Raw genomic sequence first — 26,809 nt, forward strand, 5'->3', positions numbered from 1 at the left:
TGGAACTCTTTCTTCAAATGAAATATATGATACCCATTATTAAAAAATACAGATTACAACAAACATGCTCTTCACATTTCTGATAGAATATTTGGCTAAATAGATAAAATATTTCCAGAATCCCTAAGACAGGAGATCAGATGGAGGAATTTAAAAATAATATTTAGCTTTCTTCAGACACAAAAACTATTGTCAGCTATTAATAAATATATTTCTCTCCTCCAGTAGTGTTACGATATGTTTTTATATTAGTTTTCCAATAACATTCTATAATAATGGAAATGCTTCAAATAACTATAATAAAAAAGAAGATGATGTAGAGAGGTTATCAAAAATGAGATCTTAGGTATTTTTACTCAAATTATGAAGCAGAAGACATGCTTAATAATTACAAGTTAAGTTTATCAATAAAGAATTCTATCAAAATATTTTGAGAAATATCATATAAAGATATTTAGAAAAATATAAGATTTCATGCAGATTTACATTTTTGCTTTTAAAAATGAAGTCATTAGAAATATTATGAAGACTGAAACAAAAATATTTATATCCACCTAATCTCAATTGCAAAACAAACAGTATTTAAAAAGTTAGTGACATTGACACAAATATCATGAGACTTTGTTAATGTCTCCCAAGGGTTAAAAATAATTTGCTGTGGTCTAAATAAATTTCTTATTATAAAATAAAGAGATTTTTTTATTAACTTGTTTTATTTATTTTTTTAAATTTACATCCAAATTAGTTAGCATATAGTGCAACAATGATTTCAGAAGTAGATTCCTTAGTGCCCCTTACCCATTTAGCCCATCCCCACCCCCACAACTAAAAACAGACGAACAGGGAAGGGAAATAAAATAAAGAGATTTTATAAAAATATAACAGCTAAAAGGCTACTTCTTCTTTTAAAAAAATTTTTTAAATGTGTATTTATTTTTGAGACAGGGAGAGAGAGACACAAGCAGGAGCAGCGGAGGGGCAGAGAGAAGGAGACACAGAATCCAAAGCAAGCTCCAAGCTCTGAGCTGTTAGCATAAAGCCTGATGCAGGGCTCGAACTCATGAACTGTGAGATCATGACCTGAGCTGAAGTTGAACACTTAACCAACTGACCCACCTGGGCACCCCTAAAAGGCTACTTCTTCTAAGGAATGAATAATTTTATTATAATAGAAGGATCCTTTGATGTGAAATCAACTGAATATATTTAAGAAATTAAAAACTGTATATTCTGCTGATAAGTAAAGTGAAAAACAAAACCTTGAATTCTATCACAAGAATACATGAGCAAATAAAAATATTATCCTAAACAATTCTATGAAAAGGAAAAAACAATCAAAACTATAACTACTGAAGAAAAATAACACTAATAATACTAATGAAAACATACAGATTCTGACAAGAGTTTATTCAAAGAGAAATTAATAATTTAAAATGGTTTCAGTATTAATCCTAGAAAAAAGAAAAGTATACAACTCAAGACATTAAAAAAGAATAATAAGTGTAAGAATAGCATGAGGAAAGAATAAAGTCAGCAATTAGATAACAAGAAAATATAAAACTAAGAGCTGGTTCCTGTAAAGAATACATTAACTGGAAAACCACTACCCACTTTTATCAATAAAAAAGTTAAGAAAATACAATGTATAATCCCAGGTACAGATGAGATATTTTTTATTGTATAGGAGATAACATGTTTAAATGTATGGTAATTAATTCAAAAGTCTCAATGAAATAAATTTTTCTAGGAAAATATATATTGGCCAAATTGACAGAGAATGAAATAGGTGAAAAGACTGATAACTATTAAAAAAAAAAAAAAAAAAAGCCAAAGTTCTATCTCTCATAAAAAGGCTTGAGGTCAGAATGGTAAAATTTTCAAATTCAGTAAAATACTTGTCTCAAGACAATACTCTCAGCAACAAGAAAATAATGAAATGCTAGGAAATTTATTTTTATAAGCCTAACATAACTCTATTACCAAAAACTCACAAAGATAACAAACACAAATAAGTAAAGCAAAACATAAACAGGCTTTCAGTAGATTTGAAACTCTGCAAGGACAGCAATGGTATTTGACTATTCCCTGCTCTATTTCCAGTTTTAGTGTTGATTACATAAATAAATGCAGGAAAAAGGAAAAAGACTAACAGAGCAAATGTAGACATACACATATAATAAAACAATGCAAAACTGGATATCATCCAGATTTATAAAGGTTTATATAATTCAATATGTTAACAAAGCACAAGTTTTTTAAAGGGCATTTTGAAAATTTAACACACCCTCCCCATTAAAATAAAAAAATAACATTTTAATATTCTAAATCTAGAAAAATGTGCTCAATATGATTAAAAGTGTTATCTCAAAGATAAAAAACAATGTCATGTATTATCACTCTTTTATAACATACTAGAGATTCCAGCCAATGAAACAGTAGAAGAAAAATATATAATGTATAAATAGAGAGCAGACAAAAAGTCTCTTTATTTTCTTGTGACAATGTCTGGCTGCAAAATTTTTTAAATTGAAATTTTTTCAATTTAAAATTAAGAAGAACCAATCTATCAAGCTATAGATATAAAATAAATTAAAATTATTCAATAGGAAATTGAACTAAGAATGTAGTTGGGAGTAAAGATGAATTAAACTTAGTTTTGGGTATGATGAGTATGCTATTTGGATGATAGATGTATTCATTAAACTACTAAGAATATAGGTGTGGAGTTTGAAAGGATGGTTCTAGACTAGTATTTATCATACTACTTGGCAAAAGTAAATTCTCAATAATTATTTGTTGAATAAATGAAACAAATCTATTAGAAAGAAAAAAAAAGAAACACTGAATAATAACCAAGATAATGCTAGATCATGAAAGCTAAAAATACATACATACATACACATCATACACACAGACAGACACACGTACATGAGTGCTGCATAGGAGTTCAAACAGTATGAACTTAGAGCAAAATTCATTTCATTGACAGGAAATTATTGTTGACTTTAAAATATAAAATGTTAGTTGAGAAGTACAAACAGAAGGCAGGTTAATAAGAATCTGGCGAGGAGAAAAAAGAGGTAACAAGTATAGAGCACTTTTTAAAAAACGTATCCTCTTATGGCTAAAGTTGATAAGCTAGAAAAGTTGCAAGCATCCTATCAGTGGATATAAGTCCTGAAAGCTGAAAAAGAATCTCATTGCTATGTCTCCTCAGAATTATACATACAATTTACTGTTTACAAAGAAAGTTTGAATATTTGAAATGTCTCATTTAAAACAACCTGAGAGGTAGACAAGACAGTATTAACTTCTTGTTTCATTTAGGCTTTAATTTTTTATTGATAATATAATAAAGTCACAGAGTTTAAAATTCGAACCTACAAAATGGTAATAAATACTTCCCATACCTTTCCAAAGCAACCTTACGCTATCAGAATCTTCTATTTTTCCAGAGATATCCTCTGTATAGATGGCCTGATAAGTTTGTATCTTACACAAATGGTAGTACACACTTTTACCTTTCAACAGATATTGACCAAATCTAGGGATGGTAATTGACTTTGTCAAAGTTATCTGACTATAAAAGTAGAAAGTTGCAGGACTATTGCTAAAATATATATTTTTCTGGCACTCAGTACATTCACTGCTACTATGTCCTTGATGGGTTTCCTAATGAGAGTAATGGGTATGCTCTAATTTATGCAATATATCTGGTACTGCAAACACTGAATGGAATTTTGCAATTACTTATAAGATAAATTTAGAAGCGCGTTAAATTAATTTCTGATTCATCTTCAATTGCTACTAACACCTAATATATTAGTTTACACCTGATACATTAGTTTGAAGTCCCAATAAATAATATTTTTCTTATTTAATGAGATTTAGCTAAGAGTTTGTATTCAGAATGAAAGACATTTAAAGAACTATTCAGAATACATTTTTTAAAAACAAATAATCATCTTTAAATGATCTATTTTGAACACTAGTTTTGAACGCTGAGCTTTCATAAAGTTGTGCACATCTGTTATGTGTACTTGCTATAAGATTTCTTGTTCAGTGATTATGTATAAATGCTTTCTACCAAATAAAGTGTAAAAGCACAAAATATTGTTTTGAGTATTTCCCCTTTTTATTACTTTAATTTTTATTTCTAAATGCAAGAGCTACGAATAGTTTCTTAATCATTTTTTAAAATATCTTTTGCATGCACTTACAGAATGTTTTACGTAAATCTCAATACTTTATTAATATATTGTGTACATCTATTATGTAAAATTAATAGTTTGAAACAAAAAATAGCAATATGTTCCAGTGAAGAGCCAGAGTATAATACTCCTAATTAATAGAAAAGAATAGGAATATCTAAAGCCAAATTCTGAAAGTACAAATATGTTAACTTTTGACCATCTTGAAAAGAACAAGGTTTATCTCACAAAACAATGAAAAATACAAAGCTGTTGCTTTCTACACCACTGATTTGCTGCTTATGATAAGAGAGGATTATCACATTAACACTACTTACACGATGCATATAATAAATAAAATAAACCTCTGTAAGATTATGTTCCAAATTGTGAAATACAAATGTTTCAGAGTGCACACAACTTGCATGAAAAAAATGTGATTAAAGAAACCAAATCCTTCTATTAGCTGCAGTGAACCCCTAAAGCAATTTAGGAATTTGTTTCTTACAGACAATTAATCACATGCAGGCGTGCCAGATGAGAACTATTGATTGCCCTTTTCCAGGCTAGTGGCATTCAGACAGTAGACAGACAAATGCCCTAAGCAAGGAGAAGCATCTTTCTGCTTCTGCCTGGTGTAGCTTTTAATTGTTCTTTCCTAAAATGTGTGACATTTTGCTGTTAATCTTTAGTGTAGAGCTTACTCCTTACTCTTTGAGCAATACACATGTGTTATGTTTTTCATTTACCTTTACACCAAGGTCCTTCATAAGCTCAATCTCAAAATGCACTGCATCATATGGTAGCCGGAACTGAGGGATTTCAGAAGTACTGGAAAGAAAAAAAAAAAAAGAAGTAGAAGAAGAAGAAGCATTTGTGGAAAAATTATTAATCTTTAAAAAATGCAACATGTCTATATTGATCAGTATTAAAGGAATAAGCACCTTTTCTAAGAGTATTTTCATATTATATGGGTGTGAGAACATCCAACTTTTACATGTATGATACAATATTAAATGGATAGCAGTAGAAATAGTTGCAAGTGGTGTGAAAATAAATATACACATTGGAAAACAAACAGATAATTGGTTAAAAGCAATTCCAACACTTTTAAGTTTGTTAGAGTACTTAGCTGAATTATCTAACAATCCAATGAATTCCTAAGGAAAAAAAAAAAATCTTAAGGGGAACCTGGGTGGCTCAGTCGGTTAAGCTTCCGACTTCAGCTCAGGTCATGATCTTGCTATTAGTTTGAGCCCTGTGTTGGGCTCTGTGCTGAGAGTTCAGAGCCTGGAGCCTGCTTCAGAGTCTGTGTCTCTCTCTCTCTCTACCCTTCCTGTATTCGTGTTCTGTGTCTCTCTCTTAAAAATAAACATTAAGAGAGTATTTTTTAAAAAAGAAAAAAGTCTTAAAAACACGAAAATTAAAACTATTTTTAGTATTTAATATATATATATATATATACATATATATTCCACAAATATACCACTAGCTTGTTCAAATTCAAATCTGTAACTTTGAATTACTATGCTGTTTAGAATATTATTGGGTTGGTTCCAGATGATCTATAGAATATTTTTTTATAGTAAACCAATCTTCTATGAAAGCAGTAAGTATCCCAAAAGGATAGAGTCATTAAAAAGTAATCCTATTTAATATGAGTGCTCACTATTTGCACTTAAAAAACAAAAATGAGCACTAAAATATAACAATTTAAATAGTATAATAGTTTATGGAGTATCAAAGGTAAGGACAAATAAGTCTTAAATGTTTTATAGCAATAAAAAGGCTATAAACATTCATGAATATATACTCATTCATTTATTCAGTTATCTATTTATTCAATAAGCATTTACAAAGTACCAGACACAGCATTAGCTGCAGTGATTTGATGGTGAATTTTACCAAATTCCCATTTTCAGTATATTCTCATTCTGGTGGGGAAGGTTACATACACAGATAATTACAACAGAATGTAGTACATGCAATGAATGAGGTATATCCAGGCATTATAGCAATATATTTATAAAATAAATAAATAATAGTTGAAGATGAACCTGCTGGATCATTCAATCCCAAGTCTTTCCAAGTGCACACACAGATTTTTCATTCTTTGGAGACTTAAGAACATAACTATTCAATTAATTTCCACACATAAAACAATTAGCAAGATATTCTCAGTGCTATAGAAAATGCAAAGTATTAAACGTATAAAATTAATGCCCTATATACAGGGGCTTTCCATCTAGTTAGGACATAAGATTATACGTGAGAGTAAATTTGGGCCTAAGTCAGAGATAAAAATCACTTAAGCTGACTTGTGGACTCTAGCCATACTACCTGGGAAGTCATGATAATACTCTGCACCACGGAGGGCCCTTGGAGGGTATTAGAATATTCCACCCCCCCCAAAAAATGTCACTTTGGTATAAGGATTACTTTGAGCAGAAGGCAACTGAGAAGAAGGAGATATAAGAAAAGCTCTCTGCCCCCCTAATATCTGCCTAAAAGCAGGACATAAATTTACAAAGGTGTATCTTTATTTCCCTACCAGTAAGGGCAGAACTCTTAATCACCAGGAGATAATTCTAGACCCTTTTTAGCCCCAAAACAGGCTAATAAGACTAAAAAGAATCTACATTACAAACCTTACTAAATAACCCTTATATTCCATGAATTTTCCTCATGTATCTACCTTCCCACCCCTAGAAAGTTTGTTGCCTCTAAAAGCCTAAAGCCTTTTCCTTTGTCTTGCCATTTCACAAATTTATTGTTCTTCGTTAAGAAGCTATATAAACCTCAAGTTCTATCTTTTTGATAGAACCTCAAGTTCTATCATCACTATGTTCTTCTATTTGTATGAATGATACATGTATTAGTGAACTGTTTTTCTTATTAATCTGTCTTTTGTCTGCTTATTTCACAGGCCCCGCCAAAGAACCCAAAAGGGTTGGGTATATTTTTTCCTACTCTATGGCCCGAAAGGCGACACAGAAAGATTCTTAAATATTAAGAATTGCATGTGGACACAGACACCTAGCCTTGATAGGCATGGGGCTCTGTGTGAGAGAAACTGGAAATGGACTAAAGTTGGGTCTGATGAAGTTTCTCAAAAGGCTGGACAAGAGAACAAAACAATCAGCTGTGAATAACAAACTCCAGCCAAATAAACCAACCATAGCAAGGCAACATCCAGATACATTGTGAGGCATAGTACCTTCCCTTGACTAAGCCCTAACCTAAAATTTTTATGGTATTTCAGTAAGTTTATGGTACAAAAGAAGAAAAACTTATGCTAGTGAAGGCAAATGGTTGTTCTTTAAGGAAAAGCTCTGAAAGAAAGGCTACAACTTTTCTGTTGATCACAAAGAAAGAAAGGATGACATTACCCAACCCAGCAGGAGGAAACACAAGCAAAAAAGAAATATAACTTTGAAAGCTGAAGTAGGCATTGGAGTAAATGGAATGCCAGGCTGCTGTGGCTTCAGCAACTTTGGTTAGATCCTCATACTGCCCTGAAAGCATTGTAGCCAATATTTACCACAGTGCTTAGCAAAAGCATTAAGCAAATAATTGTGTAGGATATCTCCAAGGATATCCTACAGGAAGTAAGTGGAAGGTGAGATACTCAAAAAAAGTTGGTTAGATTTGGTTATTAACGAGTTGACAGGGGATAGGGAGGTGATTATGGATAGTTATAAATGTGACATATTTATATACACCAATGGATGAGATCAGCAGACACATGGGAGATATATACACATACACAGTACAATGTGACAAATGTAAAATATCACTGTGAACAAGAGTGTTTCAAAAGAGGGGAGGCTCATTGTGGGATGAGATAATCAGGTAGATGAAATGTGACAAATGATCAGCTTTCAGTTAAGTGAAGAAGAGAGAAGGCACCAGAGGACAAAGAAAATGGCAAGGAGGAGGAACAGAAAGGGGAGGAGGAAAAAAGTACACATGCTGTGATCAGGGAATGACGATGGAGCAGATGGGTTTCAGGAGGCTTTAGCAGAAACACCACAGCCCTGTAGTCAGGTATTTTGAGTATTAGATGAATTCCTCCTTGTTTCGGAGCTTTAAATGTCATCTACATGTAATGAATCTCATATTCTTATCCTCAGACCATAATTCCAGCCTTTTATGTTCACTTGAATGTCTAACAGGTATCTCAGGTTCTTCAGGCCCCAAATTAAACTTTGGGTCTTCCACCCCAACACTGGATCTCAGACAACTGCATTTTATGAGTTGCTCAAGCCCCAAATTCCATCATCTCTATTCCCTAGCCCAGGTGCAGGCCATAAGGGGGTGTAATGATTTAGACTAAACAGTTACAATACTGATTAAAATAAACCTGCTTTGTATTTTTTTTTAATTTTTTTTAATGTTCATTTATTTTTGACAGAAAGAGACAGAGCATGAGCAGGGGAGGGGCAGAGAGAGAGGGAGACACAGAACCCGAAGCAGGCTCCAGGCTCTGAGCTGTCAGCACAGAGCCCGACGCGGGGCTCGAACTCACAGAATGTGAGATCATGACCTGAGCCAAAGTCGGATGCTTAACCGACTGAGCCACCCAGGCACCCAAAATAAACCTGCTTTGTATTTTCACCTTGAGCTGCTTTCAACAGTGTCACTGATATCCTAAACACAGTCTCCCTGTCCCTACCCCCCCCCCCCAAAATCGCTGGTAGATCTAAATTCTAAATAATTGCTATGGTTGCTGTAGAGTTCTAGTAATATGTGAATAAGCTTTAAATTGCCCCATTTTTATTACCCATTCTTAGTAAACATTGAGTTCTATAAGGAAGTTAATGTGAGAAATCCCAGTTAAACAGTGGCCACTGGCACATACTGATTTAGCTGAAAGCATTCCTTGTTCCAACTACCACAGGCAGCATGTGTCTCCACCCCTTACTAGGACATATGCTAATGTTTAAACAGTCGGTTTGGAACTGATAAAATGATAGCACATGAAGCAATATGATTTACATCAACTCTAATTTTGGGCAACTATGAGGCTTTTGTGCTTCAAATTAAAATAGTGAGGGGCGCCTGGGTGGTTCAGTCAGTTAAGTGACCGACTTCAGCTCACGTCATGATCTTGTGGTTTGTGTGTTCCAGCCCTGTGTTGGACTCTGTGCTGACAGCTCAGAGCCTGGAGCCTGCTTCAGATTCTGTGTTCTCCCTCTCTCTCTGCTCCTTCTCCGCTCACGCTCTCTCTCAAAAATAAATAAACATTGGAAATAAAATTTTTTAATTAAAAAAAATAGTGAAACACTGTGAGCTATATCTTTAATATTGAAATTACTTCAATTGTTAATGTTTTTTTATAGGAATGAATCAAAATAGTTTTTATTACTGATTATTATGATTTTTATTGAAAATTACTTTATTGCATAGATTAGAGAATAAGTATATTAAAAAAAAATCTACTCCAGGCATTAAATATGCTACCATACCACTAAACTGCCAGTTAAAAAACAAACAAACCTTAATGCATTTATCATCACCTGACATATTCTATATTTGGTTTATTGTTTGTTTATTGTCTGCCTTCCCATTACTAGAGTGTAATAATCCCCATGAGAAGAGGTACTTTGTTCTGTCCACTTCTGAGCTCTAGTGCCTGAGATTATGACCAGCGCATAGGAGATCAATAGATATTGAAGGCAGGAAGGAAGAGAGGAAGGAAAGGAGAGAGGGAGGGAGTGAGAGAGGGAGGAAAGGTAACATCACGTCATGGCTTTCAATACCAAGCCAGAATCATTGTCTCAGATTATGGGGAGCTACTGAGAGATTACAAGTAGAAGGGTGACATAACCAGTTTTGGAAACTGTTAGAAAAATGAATTTGAAAAAGACAAATCAGGAAGCAAAGAGATCCATTTGGAGGCTATACAGGTACAGCAAGTGAGATGTTAGGGGCATAGTGGTGGAGAGGTGAGAGGATATTTTAAAAGTATTCACAAAATACAAATTGCCAGGACACTGAAGAGTAGTGCAGATAATTCCCATTTGTTTTGGTGATGCCCTCCACTGAGGGACCAAACTCAGGAAGAGGCGTAATATTGATTGGTCTGGTGAAATTTATAAGAGATGTCCAGGATTTGAATGTATGACCAGGACAGAGAGAGAGGTTAGGACAAGTACAGATTTTAAAATAATTTTCCTGTAAGTGGTAACTGACCATGAGAGTAAATGAGATTACTGGCAAGACCACATGGTAAGACAGGGGATAAAAGAAAGGAAGACAGAATTTGATTGGAAGGATTATTTCCTAAGTTTGTTGTGCTTAAGAAAACAAACTTTTATTCCTCCACTTGTACTCTTTTAACCATCTAAAGTGTTGACAGAAATTTTCCTTATGGGAACCATAAATTCTTGGGGCGCCTGGGTGGCTCAGCTGGTTGAGTGTCCAACTTCGGCTCAGGTCATGATCTTACAGCTCGTGAGTTCAAGCCCCGCATCGGGCTCTGGTGCTGACAGCTTGGAACCTGGAGCCTGCTTCAGATTCTGTGTCTCCCTCTCTCTCTGTCCCTAATCCACTCGTTTCTGTCTCTGTCTCTCTCAAAAATAAATAAACATTAAAAAAAATTTTTTTAATAAATTCTTTAGTACCATCAGTGGAGTATCAGAAACCTAAACAAACAAACAAACAAACAAAATCGTTCTTCTATGTTCATGCTGCTTTCAAGTAAATGGAATTTACCTATAACAACTCCCACTCTTTTCATAATACTATTTATTATGATAAAGGTACCACACTGTAAATTTGTGTTACATCACACTTGTACTCAAAATAATTCCTATTGCTATAACCATTTCACCTAAACCCCATTTTTCTTTATTGTCAATCAATATGAAATGCAATAAACGTGGTGAAAATGTGTGAAATAACTAAAATAAACCATTGCTCTGGCTATACTACACCTAGCAAAAATGTTAGAATTCATGTGTACTAATTTTTAAAGGGAAAAGACAAAATCAAAAGGATACACACGCATGCACACTTACAGTCTGTTAATACCGTCTTTATTTATCTTTGTTACCATAATATGAAGCCCTTTAACCTTTTTAAACTCAAGTCCTGAAAAAAGAAACCATAAGGAGAGGAAAGCAAAACTACTGATTATTTTAATATTGTTGCCACATCAAAAAAAAATCAATCAATTGTGTTCAATGGAATAGGGATTAAGTCCTTGCTATCTTTCACCAACTCTAGTGATTTTTTAAAAAGTGGTTGTGATACTAATTCACCAGGGATAAAAGAATCTGTTTGGATGCAAAGGAGAAGGAAAGATAAAACTTGACACCATCTCTTTAAGCAATTGATTTCAAATACAAAGCTAATTTAATCTTTTTAGCCACTTTGAAGGTATAAGAGAATGAGAGGCATCTGTAAGTGAAAAAATAAATTAACAGGAAAGGGTTGTGGTTGTAATGCTGGCTAAATTCCAATGTCAGTTTTTATAATCCTGTAACAGTGGCACATAATGCCTCTTCCATGGGATGGTCCAAATAAGACTGATTAAACATTTTATATTTTCTCTAGATACTGGGAACATTCAAAGGCAAAGGAAAGAAAATAAATCAAAAAAGAATTAAAAAGAAACAAAGATCATTAATCCAGGAGAATCTGTCCCATTAGAAAATGTTCAGCAAATATGTAAAAGCACAAGTTTAGTGTTAGTTTATATGATTTAGAAATTCCTACTCTGCATTTGAGTTACAAAGAGATGGAGATGCTAGCTACCATAATAATATACCAAAATTGCCGACACAGAATAATTCACAAACCAGGCCTGTTCCATGTGAAATGCAATTAAGGGGCAAAAAGATTTTTCCGAGCCTATTAGGGTATACAACAATTAAGTTCATATTTTTTAAATTAGCTCACATATTCATTGATGTGTATAATTGAAAAAAATGTACAATGCTTATACATATGTTGCTAATAGATTATGTTTTTCCTAATTAATAAAGCTGTGGTAAAACACCATTAAAAAGATAGTCTAAATCATTCCAGCAAAATAATATATTAGGTATTTTACATTCCAGGAGTAAATAAAAAACTTTACAAACTATGTGTAATCCCTTAAAACTCATAGTGGTGAAACATCAATACAGAAAAAATAATTATTTCTTGACAATCAGGTTATTTTTTTCTTCAGTTTATGCTTCATATCCTCTTTAATAGGTTTTCCTATTATATGATACCTTGGCTTGATGATTCAGTCAAATAGTTTTATATTAATGCAAGCTTATTTTGGGTTCATATAGTCATTTGACCAATATGAAATTTTACAATTATTGACATATTTATAGGTGTCATAAAATATAAAAAAACATAAGCGCAAATTTTAGTCATAATTTGATTAAGTGTATTCTGTGATTATTAAATATGATAAATTTACTTTAAAGTAGCTATTAAGTAGCTATTAAATTTAAATGTTAATACAACAACAGATATGCCAAATGACAGTATTTTATGTCATAACTTTCTAATGCAAGATGACACATTTATGAAAAATAACAAATTGAGTAATATTAACTTTCCATCCAAATTCTTTCTCATTTTTATATCAAATGTTTTAAGTAATTTGCATTTCCTACTTATAATAAATTTTATTTCATTCTAATCACAAATGTAATGTATGTCCACTATAGAGTTCTATCTACTTTAAATGAAGCAAACTTCTCCACCCAATTTCTAAGTGTGCTTTGAATACCTGAAAGTCATTGACACAAAGTAAATATTTTCCCATTTCAATGAATGAATCTTCATGGGAACAAAAGGCTGTGAGTCCTGATTTATAATCACGATGCTGATTAATATTAAATATTAGTAAGGTATTTATGAAATAAAACTGCATATGCGTACATTAAAATGGAACAATTTTAGTAGACTCTGACATGATTTTACAAATGCAAATCTAAAAAGATTTCAAATTAAAAATATGTGAGCAGGCAAACATGACTATGTATACAAAAAAATGAATTATCCAGGTATCCTACAGACCTACGTTTTTCCCATCTTTAATTTCTATAATTTTCAGACATATCTCCATTAAAGGACAGATTTACAGGGATGAAATAAGTTTTCATATGACAGCTTCTTCTATCCATAAAATATTTTGCTGAGATTTATCTTAAATTCACAGAAACTAGACAGAGAAATTTTTAAATAAATACTGCTTAAAGCCAACTAAAGTGAATAATGAAATCAAAATCGAGCATTTGGAAAAAGAACATTTAAAATACCATCTGTGAGCCTGAAGTTCCTATATGATTATGAATCAACAATATTCATAATTTTTACCTCATCATTTTTAATACTTTAAACATGAAAAAAATGTAGGCATTACCTTAAACCACCAACATATTCTTGTTTTTCAAAGATAGTGATGTCAGAGTAGCCTAATCGAGCCAAAAAGGAAGCACAACTTATACTTGCAGGCCCAGCACCAAAAAGAGCAATTTTTGCAGAATAGGCTTCAGGCATTTTTTCGGGGGGAGGCAGAGAAGGATCTCGAATTTGTGTGATATTCATTGTTTTGAAAACCTATGGAGAAATCAAATGCCATGGTTAAAAATTATAAACTAACTTTTACAATTTCAAATATGCTTTAATGTTTCAAACGCACTAGTGTTTTAAATAAAAACAGGAAGTATATTTTCAGTATTAATACAGTATCATTAGAAGTTGTATTGGGTCAAGTAGATGACATCCTATGCTTGACTCTTTCTCAATCTTTGGAATTCCTTTCCTGGTCACACATCCTATAGGAAGCATTTTGGCTCACTTTCTTTGCACCCACTTCTAGGCCAAGTTAAGTGCTCCTCCTCTGAAGTCCTATAGTATATGTTGCATGCCTCTAACATAACTTCTTACAAATGTATCTATTTATGTGTCATGTTTCCATGTTAGTCAGTAGAACATTTTTGTTCCTTGAGTTAGAGACCATATCCTTTATAAACACACACACATATAACTTACTATGTTAAATGGAATGTTATATGTTGTATGTTTTAGGTATTTTTAAAAACATGTTACCATTGTACTACCAGCAGTTAGTACTAATCTGGCACATAGAAAACATTCAGTAAATAATTTGCTGATGCCTGCTTCTGATTATAATAGATTAGCCTCTGAAGGATAACTTTTTAAAATATTTTGAAAGCATTAGAGAGCTACCTGAAGCTAACCAGACTAGAGGGGTCAGTCAAGATCTCAAGAGAAAATAGAGAAGACGACAAGTGAGATGACAGTTCAGGAGTTACTTTTACCCTGGGGATAAAACCACCTCATAGCAGAAAGAGGAAAGCTCTGAATCTAGGAGAGGACCACAGCTCAGAAAAGACAGCAAGAGAGACTGTGGGAATATCCTAGGACTAGAGAGATACAGCGTTTGGGGAATGTAAGAGGCCAGAAACCAGAAGCAGAAGAAAGTGAAGAAAAATAAGCTTCTTAAACTGCACAGGATAAAAGGCTAAGAATCTACACAGAACATCTCTGCAAAGAAGAGGGGAACTTTCTATACTCTGATGGCCCAGAGGAAATAAAAATGAGTGTAGTAGCAGCTAAAGAAGGAAGATCCCTAGTAAACAGTCAGCTAGAATTCTTGGAGAGCTCTACTCTACAAGTGGCACAAACCAGACGTAGACAAGCAGCCTGAATCAACTCAGCTCTTGTGAATGAGGGTGATTAGTCCTCACTGTATTTCTTTACTAAATGATAGGATAGACCTTCTGTGGAGGGTAATAAGTCAATCACAGCATTTACAAATTTTCATACACACTACCTCGTTTTGGTAAAAATAGGCTAGGCTTGTCAACAACTAATAACTAAAAACTGCCTAGAAATAAGAAATAGAGATGCATATAAAATCCAGGTAAGTGTAGTTATCACAGATTTTAGAATAACCAGAATTAATATGTTAAAAAATACATAATAAGAATGTGAACTTTACCAGGAAACTGGGGTTAAAAAAACAAAGAAATATGAGAAGAAAAAAAGTGAACATTAAAAAAAAAAACAAACTAAACACACGTATTTGACAGCAGATTGAACAGGTGAGCAAAAAGGGCAAGAGGACTAAAGATGGGACTGTAATAACTATCTACACCAAAGCATGGAAAAATAGGAAGGAAAATACAGAAAGAAAACTATAACAACAACAAAAACCAAACATGAAAGAAAAAGGACAACATATACAGAGCTAATATACACATAATTGGGATCAGAGGACATACACATAATTGGGAGAGGACAGAAAATGAGACAGTAGTAATATTTCAAGAGAAATAGACCAAGAACTTCCCCAAAATAATGAAAGACGTGAAAGCAATAAGTTCTAAAACCTTTAAAAAGGTAGAAATAAGGAAACTCATGCAGATCACAGTAAAATTGCTGTGGACCAAGGTGAGAAAAACAAAGCATTGAAAGCAACAAAAAAACAAAGACACTGTACTGTCAACAAGCAACAAAAAGGGCTGAAAGTTTTTCTCTCAAAAGAATTGATGGAAGTCAGAAGACAATAAAATGGTATTTTTTGAACAGTGAAAGAAAATATCTTCTACCAGGAATTCTATTCAGAAGGAAAATATCCTTCAAATGTGAAAGTAACATAAAGACACTTGCAGGGAATATTTATTGGCAACAATATAAGATTTGCTGAAGAATATTAGATGAAGTTCTTCAGAAAGAAAGCATATCACAGATGGAAACTCTGAAATTCAGGAAGGCATAAAGGGCACTGAAAATTATAAATATGTGGGTAAATGTAAATGACATTGACTGTTTAAAGTAATAAAGTCACATGGGGTTTATGATAATTGAAAACTGAAATACATGATAAAAAGTATGAGAGATTGAATGAAAGTACACTAGTGTGTAGAAAGTAGTAAAAATATCAACATTTATTAGGCTGCAATTGATTAAGGATGCATATTGTACAACTATAGTAACTACTAAAAGAATACTATTACTAATAGCTAAATTGTTGAGGGGAAAGTAGAATTTTAAAAATATGTTATTAATACAAAAGAAATAAATGAGAGAAAATTCATGTAATAGAAGGGCAGAGTGGGAGAGGAGAAAGCAGAAAACAAGTAGTAAGAAAGTGAATATAAATACATACATATGAATAATTACATTAAATGTAAATGGGTCAAAATTATAATTAAAATATTAAGGTTATATATATATATATATATATATATATATATATATATATATATATAATAGATATACATCATAAGCACAAAGACACAAAAAGGTATAGAAGATGAAAAAAGTTATTCTATGCAAACACTAACCAAAAGAAAGCTGGTATAGGTATATCATTATCTGACATATTAGACTTTAAGGCAAAATGCATTACTAAAGTTAAATAATAAAAAGTCAATCGGCCAGCCAGAGTTTTCAATACTAAATCCATAGGTACCTGATAACAACTTCAGAACATGTATGTTAAATAACTGAAATTAAAATAAAAAACTTTTAAAAATAACAAAATTTACTAGCATTTATAAGCTAACATTGCATGCTAACAAAGTTTAGAAGCAGAAAACATGATTTTTTTTAAAAGAATCATTTATTGCTGATATCTTAAACAGAATATAGTCTAATGTGATTACCTAGGCCAAAAAGTTTATAATTTGAAGTTCAGCTGTGATAAACAGAATAGAATTTTTGAAATGTCTTTCTTGTCTCACCCAGAAGCAAGAGATAGTTTAGTTTTGAGACACTGAATATATGCAATGCAAGTTTTACCCAATGGTATGCAAATAAAGTAGTAATTATCCAATAATATACAATACATATCAAATTTCACCTAAGGGCATTTTAATCATTTTTCAATTAACCTTTAAGTGTTCTTTAAAAAAAACTCCCAAATATTAAACCAAATAAATGTATCTACTGAAACTGTGTCAGTGCCCAACAAAGAATTGGAAGCTCTTAGGGGGTTTGAAGAAATGAAAGCAACCATATTCCTCAATACACAGAACACCAAAGACATGTACAAGAATGCGAATCATTAGCCTCTGAACTAGGCACCCCAGGCTCTGCAGCTCATGAACTAGTTAATACATACTCAATATCCTACCTTGCTCAATACACTAATTTATGAATTAATATTATTCTTTTTCCTGCTTTTTTTAATTATAATTGTTTATTGCACTGATTTTCTCCCTTGGTTTTGTAGCAGGTTGCATTGAAAACTTGATAGTTTTCTAATGAAGTGGATATTTGAATGAAATTTTGTGAATTTTATCACAAATAATAGTAGTATGTTTTAAGAGGTCTGACCTTAAAATTAGACTGCTTAGGGTTGAGTCTTGATTTCCATCATTCTCATGGTGTATGGTATTGAACAAGTCGCTTAACATATTTATGCCTGTCTCCTCAAAATGTAAAGTGAGGTTAGTAATATCTATCTTGGAGGGCTACTATGAGGATTAAGTGAGTTAATTCATGTAAAGCACTTTAGAAAAGTGCCTGGCCACTTAGCAAACGTTATTTCCTAATTCACCTAGTGTTCAAACTTTGTGAGATAGAAGTGTCCAATATGGTAGCCAGTAGCCACAAGTGACTATTCAAATTTATATTAAATTCATCATAATTAAATAAAATTTAGAATTTAGTTCCTCAGTAACAGTAGCCATATTTCAAGTGTTCAATAAATACATGTGGCTAGTTGGCTAATGTATTAAAGAACATTTTCATCATTGTAGAAACTTGAATTTACAACATACAGTGTAAGAGAAATAATCTCAAGAGCATCATTAAGATAAAAATGAACTAAAAAATTATGATTCAAGGAGTTTTTAGTATTTGTTACATTTGTTTTTGACATGATTTATATGATTATACGGTTATAAAACTTAATTTTTCATAATGGTTGTATTTAACAACCAGCTCATGAAATTCCTGAAAATTTAATCACCCTCTTAAGTTCTGGTCCAATCTGGCTTAAGCACATTATTGTACTCAGGAAATATGTGAAGGTTCATGTTTTGTTTTTTTTTAACTTCTGACATGATTGCATCAGCATCATGCCCAAACTTTGAGATATATCAGCTACACTTTTCAACTTCCTCAAGACTGGAAGGAATAAGTGGACCTCTACACTTCTAAAACAGTGGTGTTCAACTTCTTTTCAACTAAAATACACAAAATGAACAGTTTCATATGTACACAATATACTTCCATGAAGTAGCCTGATTGTGACAGAATGTTTTTAAAAATTGGCTAGGAAGTGAAGTAAACAGATCCATACACATGGGGGAGGGGGGTGTTGATATACAACAAAATACTTTAGAAACCTAAGTAATGTGAATCATTTATATATCCAAAATTGTCATTTTATAAAAGAAAGTAATTAACATATCTAATAAAGTAAATGCTAAACTATGTTTACAATAACAAATCTTGTGATATTTTTTAAGATTACTAATCCGTAGATAGTATGGGTGGAAAAAATAATTCATGCTATTGATTAAATAGCATAAACTAATCTTGTCCTGAAACTTAGTCAATTAAAACAAATTTAGAAAATTTAAGAATGTTAATAAATAAATGGCAATAAGGCACATTTTTCATTTCCTTTTTTAAAACTAGTTCAGTCTTCAAATAAATGTAACTAAAATTATAAATAATTCATAAATAAATGCTATATTAAGTCCAGTTATTTACAATATCAAAAGAACATTTCCTAATAGATTTCTTGAAGTGTAATTCCCATTGTTTCATAATACAACAAAAACTTAATCCAAGACAACTGAGCCCTTTAAGTGAGAAAGATAACTTTTTTAAAACAAACTTCAGCTGTCATTCCTTTTATTAATTTTCTAACATTGAATTATCTAAGCAAAAGATTCAGGTGTCTAAGGAAGTTAATAATACAAACAAATAGGTTAATCAATGTCACAAGGAAGTAAATTAAGTATTTAAAGATGCATAGAAAGTATGCCCAATACGTATTTCCCTACACTAATAAAAAGGCCAATATTCACTCAGCATATACTGTGTGCCAGGCTTTATACTAAATCTCTATACAGATGTTCTCATTTAGTCTTCAACAATTCTGTTATGGTGGTACAGTTATTATTTCCATTTCCCAAATGGAAATTCCATTTCACAAAGTAAGGATTTTATGCTGAGACTAATTTACTCCATTGGCCTGAACTCTTCTTACACACTGTCATTGTCAAATTTTTATAGTGGTTTTCAATAAGAAATCATTATGCTTCATATATATATATAATCATATATTTCAGTACGAAATGCATAACTCAAAAAAAATAACTATTACATGAATTTATCTCTCCTAAGTCTTACAATAGCCAGCAACAAAAGTTGGCTATACTTAATAAATTAAATTGAACTTACAAGCCAACAACTGCTAATGAAGTGTTTGAAAACACGGCACTACATATGCCATTTGGTTCCCTATCATGCTATTCTGAGACAAGAAACTAAGGTAGTCAGCTGCATCAAGAGGAACGTGATTTTATTTATACTCAATCAAATATTTTATATTTATACCCTTTTAAAAGTGTTCCTTTTCCTACCAATGCACTTAGAGTATTTTAAGATTATTTTACTTTTCATCAGGAGTACATAACAAACATTTATAGAGCCCTAAAATATAACAAGCACTGTGTTATAGAAAACAATAAAAAGGTTTTGAAGTAGCCCTAAAGGAGCTGGTTGGGGGCTGATTACTGGGTTTATGGCTGTTAAAATTATTTTTATTATTTTTTAATGTTGTATATAGTTTTTGAGAGAGAGACAGAGACAGAATATAAGTGGAGGAAGGGCACAGACAGAATGAGACACAGAATCTGCAGCAGGTTCCAGGTTCTGAGCTGTCAGCACAGAGCCCAACACAGGGCTCGAACTCACAAACCCCAAGATCATGACCTGAGCAGAAGTCAGTTGCTTAACCAAATAAGCCACCCAGGCGACCCTAAAATTATGCTTTGGCTATCTCCTGGGCACTTTGCTATGAATTTTACATATTTTTTTTTCACTTAGCATAGCTTACAATCTGACTTTCCCTATAGATTATGAAGTAATCAGAGGGTTTTCCCCTCCCATCTGTAATCCCAAGGCATAGTAAAATTCTACCACATAATAAGCATCCAACAAGATTTGGGTGAATTTCAAAATTCCTGAACTCCTGTGACAGACTCCAACAAATGAGTAATAGTAACCAAGGAAATACATTTCTCTCTCAGTGATACAGAAGGGCAGTTATTTATAAACATATCTTTCTTGAGAAACATTTTAAAGTAGATTTCTGTGCATAAATCACCCTGTGATTTCTGACCTTTCACTCATCTGGAAAGCGTGTATTTCTTTCAACATTCCAAGTTGATTTTACTTTACTAGCATTTTGTCCAGAATTCCCACATTATTTTGAGGCAATGGAGAGATTATCCTGATTTTAAAAAGGAGAACATTGAGAGAGAGAGACCATGGGATTTCTTCCTAAGCCTCCTCACATACTGGAGACAGAAACAGCTTAATTTTCTAATCATTATATAACAGTGCTCTCTAAATGAAAAAGAACATAACATGGCAAATGCAAGGATATCTACCAATTCTGATTAGAGGATAACTCTCATTTGAATACTTCTTACTTTCTAAAATGGCACATAATGAAAATCATCATAAATGTTTGGTAGCTATAATTCTTCCTCAATTACTCTATTTATTATTATTAACCAAGCAATAGCAAAAATAAACTACTGTAAAATGTAGACAAATAAAATATCCTTGGAAATTCTGGAATACCTCTACTAGTTGAAGGATGAATTATATACAGGTGGTTGTATTCTGTGCACGTCTTAAGTTTATATTTTTGTGAGTATTTAACTTGATTTCACTATAAAATAAAACATAATTTGTGATAGTTCCAAAAAGGATATTATGTCATCAGTTGAGGTCTAAAAAATCTTAATAAAAGTAATAGATTTTTATTTGGCTGATTTCAGTTTCCTTGAGTTTTTTTTAACAGTATTACAGCCTGGTTACCTTTTGAAATGAAGAGATTAATATTTTTGCAACCAAAGTAAGTTACCTCAAATTACATGCCTTCTAGGAGATGCTTCTATATAATTTGCTTTGTAACTTGCTTCCTTTTGTAAAAGAAGTCAAAAGAAATACTGAGTACATACTATTCATTTTAACCAACCCTTGAGAAGAAAATTCTTAGGCTACATCAGAGTTTTCTTCACCACATTAAACAAGGGACACCAAAAGTAGAAACTTTGTTTCAAATGTATGAGGAAAAAAAGAAAAACTCCATGCCATGGAAATTTTTCAGTTATTAAAATTATTAATTAGTAATTAGTAATTCTTAAGAATTTTATTTCATTATCTTCTTACTACTAAAATGAACATTATTGTGAGATATTTCTGGTATGGTAAAAATACCATGTGATTTGAGATCAGACTATTCTATCCCATTCAATTTCCACTTTAATTCAGCAAATATTTTACTTGCCCTCTATGTACTAGAAAGTAGCATGAATGAGACATAGATCCTCTAGTGAGTAGCTCTCTGGGTAACAGAGTATTCGTATGTCTTAAATATAGAAAAATTATTACAATCAATCTGACACACGTATGATTCATTTTTACATATGATGCTCTTGGAGCTCATGAGAAGGAAAATTCACTTAGATGAAAGGAAAGATAATACCTGAGACAAATCTCTAAAAAAAAAAAAAAAAAAAAAAAAGGTCACATGTTACCTTGAAGACTTCATCTCTCTAAATGTCAGCTCTAAAATTAAGGGAGGAATAATTACCTCAGCAATTTATTGTGAAGACTGAATGAATCAATGATGATAACCTCCTGAAATTAATGCCTTCTCTTTATCTCTTCTAGGTGTTTAACATTTATATCTCCAGTCCTAACAGTTTTCAAAGCTAGGTAAGATTGCTCATTTTATAGACAATGGAACTCACACCTAAGTCATTATTCTTACATTATAGTTCATATTTTTATTGTAAGTACACTGTATGTTATATTTGAGATTTGAGGCTGCAATTGAATTAAATGGTTGAAGCTGACCAAATACAATTTGAAAACATAGGTGTTTAGTTCAGTTATGAGCAACTTTACTAATCCAAAATCATATGCAGGTTCAGATTAACCAGTACACGTACTATTTTGCCTTTAGGATTTGCTAATGATATTCTCTGTGCCTTGAATGTTTACCCACTCTTGACTTTGCTGCATTTGATAAACACCTTTCAGGACCAAGTTTAAATTTCACTTCTCAGCTCAAGTTCCTCTCCCTGCTAGGCTACCTATTAGGTTTCCTAGCTACTGGCTCCCATAGTACAGTCTCACTGCTCCCTCTCAGCAATTCATTGTAATTTGCTTGTTTAATTGTCTGTCTTTCTCACAAGGCATAAGTTCCCCAAAGGCTAGTATCATTCCTATCTTCTTCATCACTGTATCCTTTGAACCCAGACACTGCTTAGTACCTAGTTAGTCACTACAAATGTTGGTGTTGGAAAGTAAAGCTGCCAGGGGCCAAGCAATCCATGTTACTGCTTACTGGGCACAAGAGGATAGCAGAGGGGCAAAAGAAAGGGGTGATGAAATGGTGGACTACAGGGATCCTCCCCAGTGCTATCTGCTTCAGTTGATTATTTTGTATGTGTATGATTTTGGGGGGTAACAGCAGTAATGATTAACTATGGAGCCAATGCTACTTGTAAGCAAATGAATAATAGAATAAAAGAATAGTAATTAGAAGGCAGTAATAATTAAAACTGCCTTGTTTTAACAAACTACTGATTGTTACATGATATGCCATACAAGCATTTACTAAACGATTTTCAAAGAGCCAGATTTTGTTTTGTAGATCATCTTTATTTTTCCTTTTATGTCCTATTTCATTATTTTTCTATTATTTCCATTACCTTTCTCCTATTTTTTTAGAATTTACCACCACCTCTACCACCACACCCATCCCCACTCCAATTTACTCTCCTTCTAGCTCCTTAAGATAGACATTGCCTTAAATTTTCCTGTTATACACACTTAACACAATGTATTTTCATATAAAAAAAGATTTCTCTGCACTTAATAGGTTGTCAGTGAAAGTTTTCATTCAAGTCTAAATATTGTATAATTTCTATTGTGATGAATTCTTTAACCCATAAATCATTTATGAATGTGTTTTTTAAATTTCCAGACAAAAATTTGTTATTGTTTCATTTTTATAATATTTTTATTTTTTATTTCTAATTTAGTTATGTTATAGAAAAAATATAATCCATACATACTTATTTGGAAATATATACATAATTCTTCTGACCTAGTGCATGGTCAATTTTGAAAAATTTTACATAAGTATGTGAAAAGGTTGTAATCACTATATTAGAACAGGGGGTACAGGAACCTTTTAAATCAATGTAATAAGCCTTTTTCAAATAAACCTTATTAATTTGCAGTAAGGTAATAAACCTTATTAATTTGTCATGTGTATACAGTTTATGACTGTCACATATTTTAAGCCATTCTTTTTTCATTTTCTACTTTTGTTACATATTGATAACAGTACACTAGCTTTCTTTTTTTTAATGTTTATTTCTGAGAGACAGAGAGAGAGAGAGAGAGTGGCAGAGGGACAGAGAGAGAGGGAGACACAGAATCCGAAGCAGGCTCCAGGCTCTGAGCTGTCAGGACAAAGCCTGACACGGGGCTCGAACCCACAAACCGTGAGATCGAGACCTAAGCTGAAGTCGGACGCTTAACCAACTGAGCCACGCAGGCACCCCAGTACACTAGCTTTCTTATGGTTAGTGTTTGCATAGTATATCTTTTTTCAACCATGTTATTTTCAAGCTTACTGCTAAGGTCTTTCTCTTCTAAGATATCACATAATTGCTTAGTATTTATTTTTAATCTATACTAGCCCCTTATGTTTTAATACACAAACTTAATAAATATAAGTTATTGTGGCTAATTATATATTTGGATGTATTTCTACTATCCATTTTATGTTTCCTATTTATCATGCTTTTTCTTTGCTTCTCTCTCTTTGGTGTTCTATTTTTGCTATCTGGTCTCTGGCTAAACTGTGTTCTACCCACCTACCTCTTTTTGTTTCTATGATTGCTTGAAAGTTACAGATTCTATTTCCATATTTTTTGTTATTAGTTTTAAATTTTTAACATATATATTTCAATGTTTTTAAAAACATATTCTCAAGTTGTGAAATACTCCCTTCTCCTCCCAACATAAAAGACAATTAACTACCCACTATACTCTCCCACATGCCCCTCACACACCTTCCTTGTCAATACTGTATAAAATTTTATTGCTATTTTTATTTTACCATGCTAAAATAAGTTTTATTATTACTTTACACTATTTAATTAAGTTTGCCACATTTTGCTGCTTTCTTTGCTCATTATTGTTTGTTGCATCTCTCTTTCATTCCTAGTTCCTTTCATTCAAACTGAGGAATAGCTCATTTTTAGTAGTTCTTATAACAAGGTAAATAATAAGCCACCTTAGATTTAAAATGCCTGAAAAGTATTTTTATTAATGTTCTTTGTTAAAGAAGTAATAAGGTTCTTTATCTTAGGCCATTAAAAATACTGTGTTCTGTGTTTCTCACATCTATTAATACTGATAGAAAAGTCTGGGGTCCGTTTAATTGTTACTTGGTTTTAAAGCAATCTTTTTTATTGTTTTATGGAAGCTCTGATTCTTTTGTGATCTTCCTTTATATCTCTTTACTATACTCTGGTTGAATTTCTCAGACCTGCTTTTTTTTTTTTTAGTTCCCCAATTATATCTGTGTCTATACCCACTTCTAAATTTAACTTTTTATTGGTATTTGTTTCAACAAATATTTTCAATAAATTATTTTTCATATCAAACTTGTTGTTTTTTATAATTGTATCTTATTTTCATGGCTATTGTTTTATGCTTTTTTAAAAGGCCAGATTATGTTATTATTTGTGGTTCATCAGGATACAGTCAGCATCTCTGGGTTGAGTCTTGATTATCACTGGTAGCATTAGCCCTTCTAATGTAGTTTTTTTCCTATTTTTTTAAAAGTCTCAACATGGGGCTGGAACTCATGACCCCAAGATCAAGACCAGAGCTGAGATCAAGAGTCTGATGTTGAACTGACCGAGCCACTCAGACATCCCTCTACTAATGTAGCTTTGAACTTTTTGTTTGACTTATTTTAAGTGGGATTTTTCTGTTGCTGCATTTTTCTCTCTTATATCAAATGTGTGGTGATTCCCACCTAGCAATACCCCTCCTTTTCCTTCAAACTAAAGAACCAGGTTTCTTACTGGTAGCCCAGAGCTCTAGTCCCCAGGCAATACTTAGAGATATCACAGAAACAAGTTACTGTGCCAATAGGCACATGCTTAAACCACTGGGGAATGATTTCTAACTCGACACATCTCCAAAGGCAAGGGAATTAAAAGCAAAAATGAACTATTGGGACCCCATCGTGATAAAAAGCTTCGGCACAGAAAGGAAATAATCAACAAAACTAAAAGGCAACTGACGGAATGGGAAAAGATATTTGCAAACGACATATCAGATAAAGGGCTAGTATCCAAAATCTATGAAGAACTCACCAAACTCCACACCCGAAAAACAAATAATCCAGTAAAGAAATGGGCAGAAGACATAAACAGACACTTTTCTAAAGAAGACATCCAGATGGGGGCACCTGGGTGGCTCAGTTGGTTAAGTGTCTGACTTTGGCCCAAGTCATGATCTCATGGTTTTTGAGTTCAAGCCCCGCATCAGGCTCTGTGCTAACAGTTCAGAGCCTGGAGCCTGCTTTGGATTCTGTGTCTCCTTTTCTCTCTGCCCCTCCCCTGTTCTCTCTCTCTCTTTATCTCTCTCTCAAAAATAAATAAATATTTTTAAAAAAGACATCAGATGGCCAACAGACACTTGAAAAGATGCTCAACGTCACTCCTCATCAGGGAAATACAAATCAAAACCACAATGAGATACCACCTCACACCTGTCAGAATGGATAACTTTAACAACTCAGGAGACTATAGATGCTGGAGAGGATGTGGAGAAATGGGAACCCTCTTGCACTGTTGCTGGGAATGCAAAATGGTGCAGCCACTCTGGAAAACAGTGTGGGGTTCCTCAAAAAATTAAAAATAGATCTACCCTATGACCCAGCAATAGCACTGCTAGGAATTTATCCAAGGGATACAGGAGTGCTGATGCATAGGGGCACTTGTGCCCCAATGTTTATAGCAGCACTTTCAAAAATGGCCAAATTATGGAAAGAGCCTAAATGTCCATCAACTGATGAATGGATAAAGAAATTGTGGTTTATATATACAATGGAATACTACCTGGCAATGAGAAAGAAAAATCTGGCCATTTGTAGCAACTTGGATGGAAATGGAAGGTATTATGCTAAGTGAAATAAGTCAGGCAGAGAAAGACAGATACTATATGATTTTACTCATATGTGGATCCTGAGAAACTTAATGGAGGACCATGGGGGAGGGGAAGGGGGAAAAAGTTACAGACAGGGAGGGAGGCAAACCAATAGACACTCTTGAATGCTGAGAACA

The 26,809-nt window shown here is 32.8% G+C and overlaps 1 protein-coding gene across 1 annotated transcript in view; it reads right to left on the bottom strand.

Annotated features, from left to right (window-relative positions):
- DPYD (dihydropyrimidine dehydrogenase) overlaps positions 1-26,809 on the bottom strand; it is an 852,446-nt gene that overhangs the window by 578,831 nt on the left and 246,806 nt on the right. The window contains exons 6-7 of the mRNA XM_045478381.1: positions 13,564-13,760; positions 4,940-5,021 (exon numbers count right to left, since the gene is read on the bottom strand). Of these exons, the coding sequence (XP_045334337.1) occupies positions 4,940-5,021; positions 13,564-13,760 (279 nt within the window). The remainder of the gene's footprint in view (positions 1-4,939; positions 5,022-13,563; positions 13,761-26,809) is intronic.

This window comes from Leopardus geoffroyi, chromosome C1 (genome assembly GCF_018350155.1).
Source record: "Leopardus geoffroyi isolate Oge1 chromosome C1, O.geoffroyi_Oge1_pat1.0, whole genome shotgun sequence".
In the NCBI taxonomy this organism is placed as follows: domain Eukaryota; kingdom Metazoa; phylum Chordata; class Mammalia; order Carnivora; family Felidae; genus Leopardus; species Leopardus geoffroyi.